This window comes from Leptopilina heterotoma, unplaced genomic scaffold (assembly GCF_015476425.1).
Source record: "Leptopilina heterotoma isolate Lh14 unplaced genomic scaffold, ASM1547642v1 Lhet_152, whole genome shotgun sequence".
Lineage (NCBI taxonomy): Eukaryota > Metazoa > Arthropoda > Insecta > Hymenoptera > Figitidae > Leptopilina > Leptopilina heterotoma.
The window spans coordinates 897528-913079 of NW_025110868.1; the positions used below are offsets into that span (position 1 = coordinate 897528).

General features: G+C 21.5%; 1 protein-coding gene across 1 annotated transcript in view; it reads right to left on the minus strand.

Moving 5' to 3' along the window:
- Positions 1-15552, minus strand: part of LOC122498592 — a 101339-nt gene that overhangs the window by 31524 nt on the left and 54263 nt on the right. Inside the window, exon 2 of the mRNA XM_043606391.1 lies at positions 1147-1618. Within this exon, the coding sequence (XP_043462326.1) occupies positions 1147-1618 (472 nt within the window). The remainder of the gene's footprint in view (positions 1-1146; positions 1619-15552) is intronic.

Here is a 15552-nt window from a genome sequence, read left to right on the forward strand (position 1 = left end):
ATAATTGAATTCTTGTTAAGAATTTAATTAAAACTGAATTGAAAATAATTCAATTCCAGTGAAAATATTTATTATTTATGATAATAATTGATTTATAGAGAAAGTTTTCAAACATTTTGGAAAATAATTCAATTCTTTTCTATAAATTTTATTAAAAAGTTATTTTTAAAATAATTTGTTAAAAAATAATTGAATTTTTTCGAGGAATTTTATTATTTATGAAAATAATTGAATTTCTGCGAGGAATTTCATTATTTATAAAAATAATTGAATTCTTGTTAAGAATTTAATTAAAATTGAATTAAAAATAATTGAATTTCTGAGAAAAATTTTATTATTTATGATAATAATTGATTTATAGAGAAAGTTTTCAACATTTTGAAAAAAAATTCAATTCTTTCGATCAATTTTATTAAAAAGTTATTTTTAAAATAATTTGTTAAAAAATAATTGAATTTCTGAGAAAAATTTTGTTATTTGTGAAAATAATTGAATTCTTTTTAAGAATTAAAGAGCGATATCGAGAGTTGACTATTTGATTTTCAGAAGATTTGAAATAAAGATTTTTGAAAATTTGAACTTCTTTATAAAACAAAATCATGATTATTGAATTAATTAAAATAGAATTGAATTAATTGGTAAAGTCTTTTTTTAAAAATTCATGTTTTGAATAATTTTACGGAGATATTCACAGATATTTGAATTATCGTTTTTTTTTTTTTGTGAAACTGATAGTTTTTAGAATCAATCAGAATTTGAGGTTAATTTTTGATTGTTTAGGAAAAATAATTGAAAAATAATAGGAAAAAAAATTTTTTAGGAAAAAAGTGAAAATTGATTTTCAGTATCCAATTAATAGGATCACAACTCTAGAGACTAAAATAAACAAATTATCCAATACATGGTATACAATCCAATTATTTTTCTCCGTGAAAAATTTTACAATTTTTTTTTTATATTTTTGGAATAATTTTTTCTAGATATAAAAGAATATAACCCATTTTTTTTTTTTTTGCTGAAATTTTTTTCTGGCTACACGCGTTTAAAGTGATATGAATGGGCTTTTGAAAGCTGTGCTTCCACCTGTTTTCTTTTTATCGCTTGAAAAAGAAGCTTATAAAATCGACAATAGAAAGTCAAAGTCACCTTTCTCTAGACGTGCTGGAGCAGGGCACAAAGATTTTTCCAACGCTATTCAGCTTCCCTTTTGCATCACAGAGATTTCCAGATGATTGCGTCCTCCTGCCAGTGAGACCTTTGCCCGCACTGTGTCTACTTAAATTTGAGCCCATTTCTGATGATGATGGTGGATGAAGAAGACCACCTTCTTCCGGTAATCCCAGTTCGTTTATGTCATGTCGGGATTTACTCCTTTCACTTGGATAATCACTTGATTTCTCATTGATTTTTTCGATGACATAGGTATTATTGGAAAATGGGGCTTTTGGTGCTTTTGGTGCTTTTGGTGCTTGACGACGTTTTCGATTTTCAGGAACGTTTTCTACTTTTTTTTTATTATTATTATCGTTAGTTTCGATGCCATTCAGTAAATGGTGCGAGGAATTATTAGTTGATTTTTCCTTGTCTTCTGTGGAAATTGACGGCTCATTCTCCTCATCTGAAAACAAATTAAAAACTTATTTAATAAATCTTTCGCTCTTCTTTCTTTTTCTTCTTTTCTGTCTTTCTCCCCTTATTCTTTTTTCCCTTTTTTTAAATTCTTTTTCCCTTTTCTATTCTTTCCTTTATTTCCTTATTTCCTTTTCTTTGTTTTCGCTTTTCTACTTTTTAATCTATTTTTTTCTTTTCCCTTATTTCCTGTTTTATTTTTTCTTTTCCCTTTTTTATTTTTTCCCTTTTCTATTCATTTTTAACCTTTTTATTTTATTTTTCTCGTTTTCCCCTTTTCTATTTTTTTTAACTTTTTCCTTTTTTCTTTTTCTCCTTTTTTCCCTTTTATCTTTTTACTCTTTCCCCTATTTTCTCTTTTTCCAGTCTTCTCACTCGATAATTTATTAAAAAAAAAAAAATAATAATAAAAAGTAGCTTTATGACTGAAAAGAAGCTATTGAAAAATTAAATTTGATAACTAAAAAAAACTCTTTTTAGTCGATTTACGAAATTCACAAAAATTTGATTCTGTACTATTTCCCTGATGGCTTTTTCCTGATTTCCATAAAAAATATTCACTTTTTTTCCTTATATGAAAATAATTTCAATTCTAAATTTTTCTAAAATTCAATTATTTTCACAAATTTTTAATTAAAATTCTGAAAAAATACGATTTTATTCAAAAATAAATTTTAAACGTGAAAAAAATTGAATTCTTTAAAATATCAAATTTATTTTAGATGAATTTGACAAAATTAACAATAAATTGAAAACTTAAATAATTTTTTTTAAATTCTTAGGGAAATTTAATTTTTTTCAACAAATTTTTATTAGAATTTTACAAAAGACTATTTTTTTCCATACTTTCTACATTAAATGATACAAAAAGGTAATCATTTTTTTAAAATAAATATTTAAATACTTATTCTTATTTATTTTTCCACAGGAATTGAAAATTGTAATAATTTCAATTCTTTTGAATTTTCAAATAAAATTATCCAAAACTTTAATACCTAATTTTTTAGGAAAACAATAAATTAACAATTGTTTGAAATAAATATTTTAATATTATTACGGTTTTTTAACAATTAAAATTTTCAAAGATTTTAATTTAAAAACCATTTCGAAAAAATTTATAATATTTCGCTTCTAATATTTAATTATTATTTATAAAAAATTAATTGAATTAGAATTTTAAATCAATTTTTATATTAGAAAATTCTACGGAGATTCAATTATTTGAATACAAAAGTAAATAATTTGTAGAAAAATTGATTATTTTTTAAAATTGAATTCTTATAAAGAATGTTAAGATTTAAAATATTTTCAAAATAATTGATTTCTTTCGAAGAATTTTAATAAAATTTTTAAGAATAATTACATTTTTTGGGGAATTTATTTAAAATTGTGATAAAAATAATTGGAATACTGCAAAGAATTTCATTATATACAAATAATTCAATTCTTCTAACGAATTTTATTAAATTTTTTTATATAATTGAATTCCTGTGTCAAATTTTAATATTTGTAAAAATAATTGAATTTTTCAACGAATTTTATTAAAATTTTTTTATATAATTGAATTCCTGTGAAAATTTTTAATATTTGTAAAAGTAATTGAATACTTGAAACGAATTTTATTAAAACTTGTTTAAATAATTGAATTCATGTGAAAAATTTTATTATTTCCGAAAATAATTGAATTTTTGCAAAGAATTTAAAAAACATTTTTTGAAAGTAATTGAACTTTTTTGAATCATTTTTTATTAAATTTTTTTTAAATAATAGAATTCTTTGGGGGAAATTTAAGTACAATAATTGTATTGAAAATAATTGAATTCCTGCTAAGAATTCTAATTTCTTTGAAAATAATTCAATTTTTACGATGAATTTTATTATTTACAAAATAATTCATTTCTTTAGAAAAGTTTTATTAAAATATTGTTAATAATTGACTCATTTTTAAATTTTCTTAAAAATTTAAGAAGAATTTAATTAAATTTTTTCTTTTTTAATAATTGAATTCTTTCGAGAAATATTATTAAAATAGTAAATGTGGAAAATAATTGAATTTCTATAAAGAATTTTATTTATTTATGTGAGAAAATAACTGAATGCTTGAGAAAAATTTTGTTAAAATAACTGAAAGTAAAAGAATTCTTTCAAAGAATTTTTTTTTAATTTGAATTAATTTTTTTTATTTCAACTGTATTTGTGGATTTAAAATAGTGAAAATTATCAATGAAAAGAAAAAATTAACTTTTAATGTTACAAATTTAAAAAAAAAGTATTGAAATAGTAGCAAATGCGAAGCCTGTTACTTTTTTTTTACTTTTTTATTTTTTTTCCTTCCCTTTTTTTTATTCCCAAAGAGTCAAATCATTTTCAACGCGAAAAGACTTGTTGAAAAGTTTTTCCCTTTAGTTTTTAATAAGATTATGAATAAAAACGAGTGGAAGACAAAAAAATTTTTTTAATAAAAGTTTCAAACGATATAAAAGCTTTGATGTTTCTTGTAGAAAAGGAAATTTTTTATTGGTTTGTGATTTATGTTCGTTTAACTGGGTTTCATCGCATTATTTCAATTTCGATCTTGTTTTTTGGATGAAAGGTTTAGTTGTATATATAAAACGAAGTTATGGATCAATAGAGGTTTTAAAAAAGTGTATTTTCTAAAGTTTAATAATAAGTTTGTCGATAATATTTTTCGTAAAGTAGATTGAAAAAACGGAAGATTGACTTACGAGTCAAAATTTTGTTTTTGATTCCATTTTTCGATAAGAGTGGATTAAATAGGAGATTTTTTTCTTTTTGGAATAATTTTAACCATCAAATTGAAATGAAAGGTGACAGTTGACTGACAGATGTTCTTTATCGAAAAAAAAAGAATAAGATTCAAAATATGAAATTTTTTTATTTTCGTGTCAATTTTCGAATTTTAATTTCACACTCTGGACATTATTCTAATGAGCTAATTTGAAAAATTTGTAACTGTAAAAATAGTTTTTTTTAGAAATCATAACAAAGATGGAAAATTTTAAAAATCAGATTTTGGACCATTTCGAACGGAACTTGACAGTTGAGTGACGGGTTCTTAAAAAATAGAAAAATAGATTTAAAATGAATTTTTAGATTACGGGAATTAAAAGTTTTTTTTAGATAAAATGAAAGGGTGAAAAGTAAAAAGTTATAAAATTTTATTAATATTTAAAAATATTAATAAAGTTCTTGTAAAAATTTCAATCTTTTTATAATAAATCTTTATAAATAATAAAATTCCTCTCTGAAATTTAATTATTTTCAAAAATAGAAAAAGAAGGTGCACAAGAAAAATAATTCCATTAACTGAAAATTCGAATATATTCTAATTTGCATTAAACCCTATAATTAGAAGCTTGGTAAAATTTGTCGAATAATTTTCAGTTAAATTTTAAGTAAAATACATGAAAGAAAATTAATCTTTCATGCTAGATAATTCTCTTAGATCCGCGCATATATAATTCTCAAGTTTTATGGAATGACCCTCGGCGGACAATATATTTTATCCAGAAATAGTACTGAGAAGACACGAATTTGGTACTCCACAATTTACAATGAGCTTTCAGAGTGAATTATCCTGTCAAGTGAGAAAATTTCTCCTAAATTTTCAATAAATTAATTTTCTCCTTTTTATTATAATTATATATTTATGCGATGATTATAATAGAAGAGGGTATAATATCGAGGGTAAAATTAATATTTAGAAGACATATTAATATGTGAGAAAATTACTAATTAGATATATATGAAATTAAATTCACACAGAAAAAAGATAGTATAAATTTTGTTGCGGGGAATTTTAACCAATGCTAATTCACATAGACAGTGGCGCCCTCACTTAGGGGAAAATTTGTTGCAGGGAATTTTTACCCCAAAATCAGGTTAAAATTTATACTTTTTCTTTCTTGTGCACGTGAAACGATAATAATAGATATTTTCCTTTATATTATAACTATTATCTTTCCTTTTCCAAGGATCCTTTCTATATCAAATAAATCGTTTTGTAGGTGCAGTGAATAATGCGAGTAGAGCCATAAAAGAAAGGTCAATACACTATATATATCGTTACCCAGTTCACAAGGAGTTAATGACCTTAATTATTGCGAACTGAGGTATATAAGGTATCCGTGCACTTATTAGTTTCCAGCGCACATCACTCAATAATGCTGCATTTTTTCCCTTCTTATATTATATATATCTATATTTGTAGGATACCGGCACGTAGGAAAAATGATTTTATTAGATTTTTATTCAAATATGTATTGTTTTAGTTTTGAATAATATTTCTTTCTTCTCTTTGACGAGATAAATTGAAAATTTCATCTTTATATTTGCTTGAAATTTTTTGTTTTGCAAGCAAGCTTCTTTTTAGGACTTTATTTTTTCACTTTGTGTTCGGTAAATTAAAAATTGAAAGACTATATTAATTGTCAAAGTCTCTAAATTCAAAATTTGGTTGTAAATAATTATAGAATTAGGAATATTAACGAAAATTTTGAGATTCAATATGAAGACACTACTCTCCACCTGCGAACGCCAAGGTCACCGCTAGATGGCAGTTTAGTTCTTGGAATTTATTTATTTCTTGGAAATTCTCCTGCCATCTGGTAGCGACCTTGGCGTTCTCAAGTGGAGAAATTCAACCACCATTTTATCCTTCAACAACTTTTTTTTGATAATTAAACAATAAAATTAACAAATAAATAAAAAAAACAAATTCATTTTCCCAAATAACAAAATTTTTCACGAGAAATTGAATTACATTCAATTTTAATTAAATTCTTAACAAGAATTCAATTATTTTTATAAATATAATTATAAAATTCCTCGCAAGAATTCAACTCTTTTCATAAATAATTATTTTCAATACAATTTTTTTTAGAAAATTTACAGAAAGAAATTTCAATTATTTTCATAAAAAATAAAATTCTTGTTAGAAATTCAATTATTTTTTAAGAAAATAATAAATTCTTAAATTCTTTCTTAATTCTTCAAAATTATTCAATTACTTTTTTTAAATAATAACATTTTTCACGATAATTGAATTATTTTTCCAAATAATAAAAACTTTTCACGAGAATTCAATTATTTAAAAAAAAATTAAATTAAATTCTGGGCAAAAATTCAATTATTTCTTAAAAAATTGAATTTCTTCTTTAATTCTTTATAATTAAATTCTAGGCAAAAATTCAATTATTCTGATAAATATCAAAATTTTTCTCAAAAATTCAATTATTTTAAAAAAAGTTTTTATAATATTTTTTGTAACAATTCAATTGTTTTTAAAACCTTTAATAAAATTCTCCCTAAGAATTCAATTATTTTACAAAATTTTAATAAAATTCATCTCATGAATTAAATTATTTATTAAATAACAATATTGTTAACATAAAGTCAATTATTTTCATAAATAACAAAATTCTTCGCTGTAATTCAATCACTTTCCAAATTTTTAATAAAATTCTGCAGTAGAATTTATTTTTTTTTAATTTTTCTTAAAAGTCTTCTTAAAAATTCAATTATTTTCATAAATAATTGAATTGTTCTTAAGAATTTAAGTGTTTTCAAAAATTTTCATAACTTTTTTTTATAAAAATTCAATTCTTTCAATAAAAATTTAATTAATTTCCAAATATTTAAATAAAATTCTTCTTAGAAATTCAATTATTTTTTTAAAAATTGATAAATTCTTGAATTCTTTCTTTAATTCTTCATAATTATTCAATTATTATTTCAAATAATAATATTTTTCACAAGAATTCAATTATTAAAAAAAAAATTGGATAAAATTCTTCGCAAAAATTCAATTATTATTAATATATTTAAATTCTTTTCAGAAATAGAATTGTTTTTTAAAAAAATGATAAATTCTTTCTTTAATTCTTCACAATTTATTCAATTATTTTCCCAAATAATAAAATTTTTCACGAGAATTCAATGATTTAAAAAAACATTAAATTAAATTCTTAGCAAAAATTCAATTATTTTTATAAATAATAAAATTCTGCTTAGAAATTCAATTATTCTTAAGAAATTGAGAAATTCTTGAATTATTTCTTGAATTCTTCATAATTATTCAATTATTTTCCCAAATATTAGTATTTTTTACAAGAATTTCTTAACTTTTAAAAATTACTTTTAAATACAATTGTATTTTTTAGGATAAAAATTTAGAAGCAGGATTAGAATAAAAATAAATATTTTTGATTGAAATCAGCAAACAGTCAGGGTATAATACTGAATCAAATTTTTGTGAATTGACTAGAACAATTTTTTTTATTCGTTTAATTTAATTTTCAATAGCTACTTTTTTACTATTTTTTTCAGTAGGGGAACATAGTCTAGGTCGGCCACCTTTTTGACTTTTGTTTATAACTTTTTTTTAAAAATAAATTTGGACAATTGAAGTATATGGTTGGAAAGTCCTGTTTAATAGGAACATTTTTTCTGTACAAAGTAAATTGACAGGTTTAAAAATGAAAAAGTTATAAAGATTTAAAAAAAAAAAAATTTGTAGTCCAGGTTGGCCATTACAGTCAAGGTCGGCCATGTTTAAAATTCAAAGGGCATTAATCGTTAAAAAATAAAATAACATGTTTGGAGTTACGGAAAATTGATTCTTTATTGTTTACAGTTTGTAACTTAATGAAATAACAAAATAATAAAAATAAACAATATAAAAAAATAAATATAAATAAAAAAAAATTTTGCACTAAAATATTAATAAAATTAAATGAAACTATTAATAAGATGATCAATTATATTATGAGTTATACAGAATTGCAGTTTTTGCAAATGAAGTAGCTCGTCCTCATCTTTGCGCATTTTAAACACATAGTGGCCGACCTTGACAGTAAGTAACATTAGCGAATTGTTGTAACCATAAAAAAATACGTTTCGGGATTCGATTTTTTACTTTGTTTTCCTTTCAACCATGAGTCCCACAAATTTTCTGCATACTTGCCTTGACGATTCAATTTGTTTTTTATCTTTTATTAATGGTTTTTCACATTATGCACAAAACTTTTTTTGAGCTTTTTTTGTACCGACGTCACAGAAAACACAATTTTAGATTTTCCGAAAATGTAATTGAACAAAAAGTTAGGTTTCACTAAGACAAGCTTCGACAAAAATGCGCGTAGGTGGCGCTAGTGAACTTGACAAAAAAACGCGAGTGGCCTACCTAGACAGTAGGCCAACCTTGACTACATTCCCCTATTAAAGCTACTTTTTGATACTTTTTTAAAATTATAATTATTGAATGTGAAGCCTAAATATATTTAATTCAGTTATATAGAAATTTGATATAAATTCGTGTAAATAAAAATAAAGTACAAAAGAAAATATGTACTTCGTCATCAGGTGTTATTTAATAGTGGAAATAATTTTTTAATATTTTTTTTTAAACTTTACTAAAATAAATAACCAAAAAGAAAAGAAAAGAAAAAAAATAGGACAAAGTATAAAATTCATCCGTTCTACAAAAGCGGCATTTTTCTTTATATACACACATACACATTTCATAAAACATATAAATTTTATGTTTAGACGAGAAAAATCTTCATGTTTAAAATATGAGATAAAAATAGTAATTCTTCTCGGATGCTGTATATTAATTGAGTCTATAAAAAAAAAAGAAAACCGAAATGTAAAAATGATTTTTATATTGGACTAATTTTTATAAAACATATATTTTTATTTTATAATGAAATGAATAATGTAGCTCAAATTAAAGTTTAGTAGAGATATTTTTTAATGAAGCAGAAATGAAACTTCCTTCTCTATATTTTAAATTAAAATCGAGTTTATAATTTTTTTTTATTAACGAAACACCTTTATGAGAGTAAAATTTCTTTCATATAAAGGCTTCTTTATATAAATGTGACTCTATAGTATATTAACACCTTATTTTTTGATGAGTGGTTGAGTAATAGACGCAGTAATATGAATTTTTTATCGTACTTTTTTATTAGAAGGCGCAGCATCATAAATGTCTTTATAATTTTTTTAAATTAAATATATATTATGAAAAGGTGAAATTATATATATTATTATTGTCATTATTCTTCACAAAGACGTACACGTATATATATCATTTTCATTTTTGATTTACGGAATGACGAAAGAAGTGGTTAGGTACTTCAGATTTGAGCGTCCCATCATCAATTGACCTGGCGTGAAACCTCCCCCTCCCCTCACCTCTTTCCCACATTACTGACATTGAAAAGCACAGCGATTAGGAATTTTTCAATCTCACGCGTTTTATTTCAATTTCGTGCTTGATAAAATATTAATTTCTCGACACATTTTTTTGATAAAAAAAATTTTTTTTATACAACTTACGTATTTTTTAATTATAATTGTTAATTATTAATATAAATATTTTCACTGTGATAATAATAATGATTTTTCGCAAAGATTCAATTATTTTCTAAAATTTAAAAAAAAAATTCTTGTCAAAATTTAAATTATTCTTCTAAATAATAAAATTCTTCTCCAAAATTCAGTTATTCAAAAAAATTTTAATAAAATTAATTTTTCAAAAAAAATTAATTAAAAACTTTTTTTAAAATTCTACAGCAAGAATTCAATTATTTTCACAAGCAATAACATTTTTCACGAAAATTCAATTATTTATAAGAATTTAAATAAAATTCCAGGCGAGAATACAATTATTATCGTATAAATAATAAAATGCTTCTCAACAATTCAATTACCTACATTTAAAAATTTTAATAAAATTCTTCACAAGAATTCAATAATTTTTTTTATAGAAAAAATTGAATTATTTTCCAAAATGTTGAAAACTTTCTCTATAAATCAATTATTTTCATAAATAATACAATTTTTCGCAAGAAATTGAATTACATTCAATTTTAATTAAATTCTTAACAAGAATTCAATTATTTTTATAAATAATAAAATTCCTCGCGCAAGAATTCGATTCTTTTCATAAATAATTATTTTCAATACAATTTTTCTTAGAAAATTTACAGAAAGAAATTTCAATTACTTTCTTAAAAAATAAAATTCTTGTTAGAAATTCAAATATTTTTTAAGAAAACAAGAAATTCTTAAATTCTTTCTTAATTCTTCACAATTATTCAATTACTTTTTTCAATTAATAAAATTTTTCACGATAATTGAATTATTTTTCTAAATAATAAAAACTTTTCACGAGAATTCAATTATTTGAATAAAAATTAAATTAAATTCTGGGCAAAAATTCAACTATTTTCATAAATATAAAATTCCCCTTAGAAATTCAATTATTTCTTAAAAAATTAATTTTCTTCTTTAATTCTTCATAATTATTCAATGTATTTCCCAAATAATAAAATTTTTTACGAGAATTCAGTGATTTAAAAAAAAGTATATTAAATTCTTCGCAAATATTCAATTATTTTGATAAATATCAAAATTCTTCTGAAAAACTGAATTACTTTTTAAAAAGTTCTTATAATATTTTTCGTAAAAATTCAATTTTTTTTAAAACCTTTAATAAAATTCTCCCTAAGAATTCAATTATTTTACAAAATTTTGATAAAATTCATCTCAAAAATTCAATTATTTATTAAAATAACAAAATTGTTAACATGAATTTAATTATTTTTATAAATAACATAATTGTTCGCTGGAATTCAATTATTTTCAAATTTTTAGTAAAATTCTGTAATAGAATTTTTTTTTTTAATTTTCAATAAAAATCTTTTTAAAAATTCAATTATTTTCATAAATAATTGAATTGTTCTTAAGAATTTAAATGTTTTCAAAGATTTTCATAACTTTTTTTTATAAAAATTCAATTGTTTTCAATAAAAATGTAATTAATTTCCAAATATTTTAATAAAATTCTTCTCAGGAATTCAATTATTTTTATAAATAATAAAATTCTTCTGAGAAATTCAATAATTTTTTAAAAAATTGATAAATTCTTGAATTTTCTTTAATTTTTCACAATTATTCAATTATTTTCTCAAATAATAAAATTTTTCACAAGAATTCAAATATTAAAAAAAATATTGGATAAAATTACTCGCATGAATTCAATTCTTTTCATAAATAATTATTTTCAATACAATTTTTTTTTAGAAAATTTACAGAAAGAAATTTCAATTATTTTCATAAAAAATAAAATTCTTGTTAGAAATTCAAATATTTTTTAAGAAAATAAGAAATTCTTAAATTCTTTCTTTATTCTAAATTATGCAAGTTTTTTGTCAATTACAAATTTTAATTGAAAATGAAATTGAAACTTTTTAAATTTTTAGAAAATAAAGGAAAAAATTTTACTCAAAAAAATGTTCTGCTACATTTATTTACGAATTTCTTTAATTGTAAAACTATTTGAAAACATCAATAACTTTTTTTTTAAATAAATATTTAATCAATATTATTATTATTTTCTACAATTTTTAACAAAAATTCTTCTAAATCAATTATTTTTTAATAATTTTCGAGAAATTCGATGAAAATTATTGTATTAAAAATATTTGAAATTGTACGACGAGGAGTTTTATTAATATTTTCGTTAAATAATAAAAAGCATTCCAGAAATTCAATTATTTTTAAAAATCATAATAAAAATCTTCATAAAAATTCAATTATTTTTAAAATTTAATTCTCATAAAGAATTTTATGAATAAATTTTTTAATAAATGAATTCTTTTGAGGAATTTTAATAAAATTTTTAAGAATAATTCCATTTTTCGAGGAATTTGATTAAAATTGTATTAAGAATAATTGAAATTCTGCAATGAGTTTTATTATTCATGAAAATAATTGAATTTCTAAAAAGAATTTTATTATTTACGAAAATAATTGAATCCCTGTAAAAGTTTTTATTATTTTATGAAAATAATTGAATTATTTCGAAGAAATTTATAAAAAAATTTGTAAATAATTGAATTCCTGAGAAATTTTTATTATTTATGAAAATAATTGAATTATTGCGAAGAAATTTATAAAAAATTTGTAAATTATTGAATTCCTGAGAAATTTTTATTATTTATGAAAATAATTGAACTTTGGGGAAGAATTTTGTTATTTATAAAGATAATTGTGATTTTAACGAGAATTTTTTTTTTAATTTGAAAGATAATTGAATTTTATGAGAAGAATTTTATCACTCTTGAAAATAATTGAATTTCTGCAATTATTTGTAATTTTGCCAAAATTTGATTTTTTTTAGTTTTTTCAACAAAAATTTGAATTACAAATTTTTAAATTCTATTGTTTTTAAAATTTTTGCTTGTAATAATAATAATAAAAATAATAATGAGTTAGTAACAAATAATTCTTATTATTAGTGAGGTTTAATAAAATTATGAGTAATTAAATATAATGACGAGCTGAGATTTTGAATTCTGATTTTCGTTTAGTGTGTAATTAATCACAGCAGGTATTTAAAATGCGAATGTAAAAACATTTGGACGATAAGTAAATGTTGACAAAGTGTGCGTGTGTGTGTCTGTAAAAACGTCACATATATCAGAATAAGTGAAGTTGCGACGCGCAATGCACCTACGTTATATTTACTTTCTTTATAGGGTGTGCGCCTTGCGGTCATTGAAGCCACTGACATCAAAGATTTAAATTTTTATTCACATTTTATACTTTATTTTTTCCTCATTAAGATCTAACGTATGAGAGAAAAAAATATTCGTTTTATATATATATATATATATATATATAATAAGAAATTAATTTCCATAAATATAAAAGAAATTTCGAAATAAAAAAATCTTTACATTGTACAACTTTTAATAAAAGAAAAAAAAGTTCCAGTATAAAGTGCCATAGAGAAATGTAGTATTTTTAATTTTTCTAAAATTTTGTTAAATCGTCTTAAAAATTTATTGGACTACCCTTAAATTCTTTTAAAGATTTGGATATTTATTTAATTGTTTCAAAAATTCATTAAATTTTTCTAAAATCTTTTTTAAAATTAAAAAAAAAAATTTGTTTTTTCTTAAATTTTGATAAAGTGAATTATTTTCAAAATTTATTAATATTATATTTCGTTCGAAAATAGAAATAATCTAGAGAGAGAGAGAGAGAGAGAGAGAGAGAGAGAGAGAGAGAGAGAGAGAGAGAGAGAGAGAGAGAGAGAGAAAGAGAGAGAGAGAGAGAGAGAAAAATAGCAAATATCGACAGAATTGATACAATAGTTTAAACTATAGCTGAGAGAAAATATAGAGTAGAACCTCTGACACGTCTTTATTTGAAATATTTATTTTTAAATTCGGTTTCCGGTTTTTTGAATGCCAAAAAGAAGGCGAAAAAAGAACAGGAGGATATAAAGGAAACATGAAATTCTATTTACTCCTGTGCACGCCACATAATATATAGATTTTTTTTTATTCCTTCTTTTGTGTTTTTTCTTTCATTTCTTTTTTCTGGTTTTTAAAACAAAGTTGAGAGACTCGTAAATAATTGATTTCCACTTGATTTAACATTTTTATTTTCCATCAAGAAACATTTTTCATATTTAAAATATTATACATATATAAAATAAAATGGAGAATTTTGTGGGAAATAAAATGTATATTTTTTTCCCTCTCATTGTAATATCGATTAAAAAAAAAAACTATAACTCAGAGGGAAATATTTTATCACACTTGATTTAAAAAAAACTATTTATGATAAAATAAAAAAAAAGAATGGAAAACAATTAATTAAGTCTTTTTTTATGATTTTAAATTATTATTAAATAGGAATAAAAAATATTTAGTTTATGTAGTATATTTTATAGAAAAATCGGATTATGATCTATTTTTTTTAAATTATTGTTTTTTTTAAAAGAGAAATTAAATTCTCATGAAAATATATTTTTTTAATTTAAAAAAGTTTTTGAGGCATTAAATAGAGGGGTTTAATTTCTCCACTTGAGAACGCCAAGGTCGCCACCAGATGGCGGGAGAAATTTCAAGAAATAAATAAATTCCAAGAAGTAAACTGACATCTGGCGGTGACCTTGGCGCTCGCAGGTGAAGAATATTTCATCTCCATATTGAATCTCAAGAGGTTCTTAATTTTATTTTATGAAAATAGTTTATTTAATTATTAATTAATTTTAATTTACGAAAATTATGCAAACTATCGAGAAAAGCAAACTTCTGTGTTCCTTTCTCTATTAATTCCTCAGAATTTCATTCTGAAATATTCAATACTCTTCTAATGAGAATTAATTAACGAAACAATTTTTCTCCTCTCAGATGTATTTTAATATTTAATTGATTAATTAATATTTTTATATTATTAATTAATAGTAATATTACATATAAAAATAATTATTATTGATAATAAAAAAGAGAATGCCAAAAATTAGTAATAAATATTATTATATTATAATAATTAATATAATTAAATTACTTAATTAATTTTTTTGTTTTTATATCTTTATTTCATAATAGACAAAAGATTTTTTTTTTTATTTAATAAAGAATTATTAGGTATTATTATTATTTTATTTCCGCTTAATTGACAAATTGAGAAATTTAAAATGTATTTATTTTTTCCACCGCACTAAAAACTGGAGTTGAAATGATAAAAGCCTTGTTAATATTTTTTTCCATTTTTTGTTACAGGTAAACGTTGTTCGTTTTAACAGTTCTTAACGCAATGTCGGTTTATTCAAGCAAGACTCGTGCCTCGAACCTGTTGATATTGTTCTCGAATCAAGTGGTGCGCAACGAGTTTGTAGGTACAGTAGTTTTTTTTTACAACTTGTCCCTTGTATTCTCGAATCATCAAAACATTCTGACATTTCTTATTTTTCAACTGTTTATCGTTTTTTTTTTTTTAATTTTTCGATAAATAATAATAAAAAGAATAATTATTATTTGGTAAAAGTAAAAATAATAATAATTATTTGCTAATAAAAAAAATAATTATTATTCG